Genomic DNA, 4562 nt, shown 5'->3' on the forward strand with positions numbered 1-4562 from the left:
TCGACCATTACAGATCTCAAACGATTAAGCAATTACAGAATAGTAAACCAGTAGCTAGATTGAATCATCAGATTGGGAAGAAATACCCGGATTAAAAACTGGAAAGTTGAGTTCAGCAGAGCGCGTAACAACATGTGGAGAGCTGCCTTTCCCAACAGGTGTCTGTAAGAAGTTTTCTTCTCAGAGCATTTTCACGCAATTTCAACCCGAACGTCGGAAGAATAATGGAAATACGTAGTTTTTTTTTCTCAACATGTCGTAGATCTTAAAATAATACGAAAACGCAATAAACTGGAGTACATTTTTTGTGCGCTCCCTTGAGGACTTGCGCATTGGAGATACGTTCACTTTTCTGGATATAATACATAAGCATTGTATTTATTGATGTCGATTCCTTTTTCTTATTTTTTTTGTACTTCAAATGAATTAATCGATATATCTCAGATGTTGATTCTGAATGCAGAGTGATTTCGTTTTTCTGCGCTGGATCTCCACCACCTGATCTTCTTCATAGCCCATGGGAGTCGCCTCTTCTCCAACATCTCCTGACTGACATCTATGATCGATTGGATTGATTGGGAATACAACTAGCTCTTGAGAGGGACACTCATTTGGTATATTAATAATGACCATCACATTGAGATCGCCAAACTGATAACCTGCGCTCAGCTGAAAGTCTGAACTGGTGGACGATGAAGACAGTTTCATATATTCTTGCTGCGTTGATCATCTGGAACTCAGGTGAGACATTTATGGATACATTGCTAGTGTAATTGGAAACATTTTAAAACATGTTGCAGGATTTGGGGTTTAGGAAAAGAGCTTCACAACACGTTTACGGTTGTCTAATATTACAGGAAGAACTGGTTCTGATGACAAACTGAGTGTGAATCAGTGTGACAGACAGACGCTCCCTACACATACACACACACGCACATACACACACACTGTGTCTTATGCGTCTTAAGGAGTGTTTTATGGGTTGATGAAGTTGTGAGAATAAAAGGCGTGATGAATTTGAGGGAGTATTCAACGTAACTTACATTTTTTAGAGTTTTTGCCGGTGTATGAGTTATTCATAGGGATGTGTGTTAATGCACGGTCAGTGGGTCTGAGTGCATGATATAACAAGATTTCTATACATGAAGACATTTCCCTGTATCAGCATCCTCTGCTGGTCCTAGAACAACATTAGTTTGATATCCAGTGAAACAGTTATTTTGAGATTTGAGACTGATATTGACCATTATTATAGTTTTTAATAATTGTAAGGTGTTTAAAGTTCAGTTTCTCCAGACAGGCAGTCCTGTACTGTTAATAGATGACCGATCTTTCAACCCTGGATATTGAACTGCAAATAACAATGAACATAATGTATTTCTATTTATACGTGATATTTTGGTCATTATTTTCTGACGCTCCAACCAGGGACGATCTGTTTTTAATTGTTTTATTTCTGCTTTTTGACACCAGAATGACTAAATTGTCATTATAGCCTACACCAATACAAACAAACTATTGTTGTTGATTTTAATGCCATTATATACATATGCTAAAATATTTTGTGATCTACATGGTTGCTAGAGAATATTGGCTGTTAAGACAAAAATAAAACTAATTATCCAAAAATACATTAAATAACTTATATTGCCAGCAAATACCGTTGTTATTCTTTAGAAAGCCATCAAATGAGAACTATATAGCATATAAATAAACTATAGCAATTTCTGAGTAAAAATTGTTTCGGAGGCAATTTTTTCAGTGTATTATATAAAGCACTTATTACATATTAAGTTAAAGAGTATGAATATTAGTAAAAATATTAGTCAAACCAATTAGATCTATTTATGCAATTATTGTCCCCTGATTTTAGGGCTAGGATTAGGCAACAAATGACAGTCCTCAAGGATGTTGACTCAGGAACATACTGGGATAAATCATGTTGTGTGACACAGTGACAAAGGATCTATGCCAGAAATTTGTCAACAAGCTTATGTCTGAGAGGCTTGTCTTTACGGTTCATTGATGTAATCCTCTAGTCTTTGCAAACTGGACAATTGACTGCCGCAGCCTTATGGTCAAGGATCTGGGTTACTGACATAAAGTTCAATCTAGAGATAGAGTGACTCACTGCCCTGAACTGTGTTCCCAAAGCACTTGAAAGGTGCAGACAGAGAGTCCCATTAATAGTTTGTGACTGATTTCTGCAACGTATTCTTATTCTGCAAATAACAATAAACATAATGTATTTCTTATTCATATATGAGCCTAATCAACTTAAAGTATGCAATAGTTGTCTGAACTTTTTTATGCATTTCTTTTTTATAATATATTATAATTGTGGGTTAAATTGCAAATGACAGTTTGCATTTTATTTATAGAATTTATATAATGTTTCAATTTTATTATATCATTTTAATAAAATATATATTTCATTTTTGTATTTAAATGTAAATGTATTAGTTCAGCTTATATTCACTCAACTTTGCATGTATGCACTTTGAATTTCAAAGTTTGCTTATGCATGTCTGCCTCCAAAACGTAATTAGCCCTGAGACATAACGAGTTGAGCAGCATATCTAACTCTCGTCCACAAATGCTCTTCCAGACACCTGTTTGTCTCTCACCCCTCTTCCTTTCTTTTATTTTGTTATCCATATCTATTCCCCTGTCTGCTTCTCCCCTCTGTTCTCTGTGCTAGTTCAATAGAGTGATGAAAAATGAAAGGTTCATGTTACCGCCGTGCTGAAGGTAACAGATGACCTCTTTCCTTTTACTGCTGGTATATTTCATACAGGTATATTTCTTTTAAAGGTGCTATTTCTAATTTGTTTTTTTAAAGTACTGCTTGAACCGCTTTAGGCTGTGTGATATATATTCATGAGTTGGCCTAGAATTTTTTTTTGGTCTGGCCCTTTAACTTGTGGCCACATCTTGCTATTTAGTTTGTGATGCCACAGCTATGAGTGCTACAAAGAACTTGCTGTGGTGAATTTTTCCCAACACTAAATGCAAATCAGAGCTATTCATTGTAAAAAAAAAATATATAATAATAATAAATAAATAATGCAATAGCTTAACAAGTAGTTTATTAGTTCTGCGTAGTTTTAAGTTGCACGACTAATTTGGTGATGTTGTTTTAGTTGTTAAAGGTTAAATTTGCTGACACTCAGGCCACCCAAGATGTTGATGAGTTCGTTTCTTCATTGGAACAGATTTAACTTTACATCACTTGCTCACCAGTGAATCCTCTGCAGTGAATGGATGCCGTCAGAATGAGAGTCCAAACAACTGACTAAAAAAAAATCACAATAATCCACACAACTCCAATCCATGAAATGACGTCTCGTGACGTGAAAAGCAGCATGTTTCTGAGAAACAAATCCATCATTAAACAATCACTTCTGGTCAAAATTAAGTCCATAATCCATTATAATACTTTCTCCAGTGAAAAAGTCCATTCCCTGTTGTCCTCCCACATCAAAATCCGCCAGTAAATTTGTTTAGAACTGTTTCAGAATCTTTTTGCTTGTAAACAGTTCTTGATCTGTGCATATTTCTCTCCTGATTCAGACGAGACGAGTTTTTCATTAAAGAAAGTAATATTACGGATAGAGGCCTCATATTTTAGTCGGAAACAACGGTTTGAAGTTAAAACGACATAATAAATTTAGTTGAAACACGCAGCTCTTCACTTCACAAGATGTTAATTGATGGGCTGGAGTGGTGTGGATTACTTGTGGATTATTGTGGTGTTTTTATCAGCTGTTTGGACTCTCATTCTGATGGCACCCATTCACTGCAGAGGATCCACTGGTGAGAGAGTGATGTAATGCTACATTTTTCCAAATCTGTTCCCATTAAGAAACAGACTCTTCTACATCTTGGATTGCCAGTGGTTGAGTAAATTGTCAGCAAATGTTCATTTTTGGGTGAACTATTCTTTTAATAATACTGCCTATAATAAAACTGCAAAGGAAACTGAAATAATATTGAATAAATAATTACATATATATACAGTGCCTTGCAAAAGTATTTATACCCCGTCATTGTTTTCACATTTTATGTTGCTGCCTTATGTTAAACTTCTTTAAATTACTTTTTTCCCACATCAATCTACGCTCCATACACCATACTGACAAATCAAAAACGGAACTGTCACAACTTCGTAAATTTATATATAAAAAAAAAAACTGAAATAAGTACATTGCATAAGTACATTTTTAGCTGAAGAACCTTTACAGTCTCAAGTCTTTTTTTGTTTGATGCGACAAGCTTTGCTTATCAGCATTTGTCAATTATCTGCCATCCTTCTCCTCATCTCTTCACCTCTCAAGCTCTGTCAGGTTGGATGGGGGCAGATGCACATTTTCAGGTTTCTCCAGAAATATTTGATTGGGTTCAAGCCCAATCTGTGGCTGGGCCACTCAAGGACATTCACAGAGTGGTCTATAAGCCACTCTTGCTTGTGTGCTTAGGGTCATTGTCCTGTTGGAAGGAGAACCTTCTGACCAGTCTGAGGTTCTGAATGCTCTGGACTGGGTTTTCATTAAGGCTATCTC

At 35.8% G+C, this 4562-nt stretch overlaps 1 protein-coding gene across 4 annotated transcripts in view; it reads left to right on the forward strand.

Annotated features, from left to right (window-relative positions):
• nectin4a (nectin cell adhesion molecule 4a) overlaps window positions 1-4562 on the forward strand; it is a 21823-nt gene continuing 17261 nt past the window's right edge. For all 4 annotated transcript variants that reach the window (XR_001633029.1, XM_016474818.1, XM_016474821.1 and 1 more), the window contains exon 1: window positions 1-741. Coding sequence is in view for 3 of the 4 variants with exons in the window: in XM_016474818.1 (XP_016330304.1) it covers window positions 693-741 (49 nt within the window). In the remaining variant the exon portion in view is untranslated. The remainder of the gene's footprint in view (window positions 742-4562) is intronic.

The sequence above is a fragment of the Sinocyclocheilus anshuiensis genome, unplaced genomic scaffold (assembly GCF_001515605.1).
Source record: "Sinocyclocheilus anshuiensis isolate Anshui unplaced genomic scaffold, SAMN03320099.WGS_v1.1 scaffold1644, whole genome shotgun sequence".
In the NCBI taxonomy this organism is placed as follows: Eukaryota; Metazoa; Chordata; class Actinopteri; order Cypriniformes; family Cyprinidae; genus Sinocyclocheilus; species Sinocyclocheilus anshuiensis.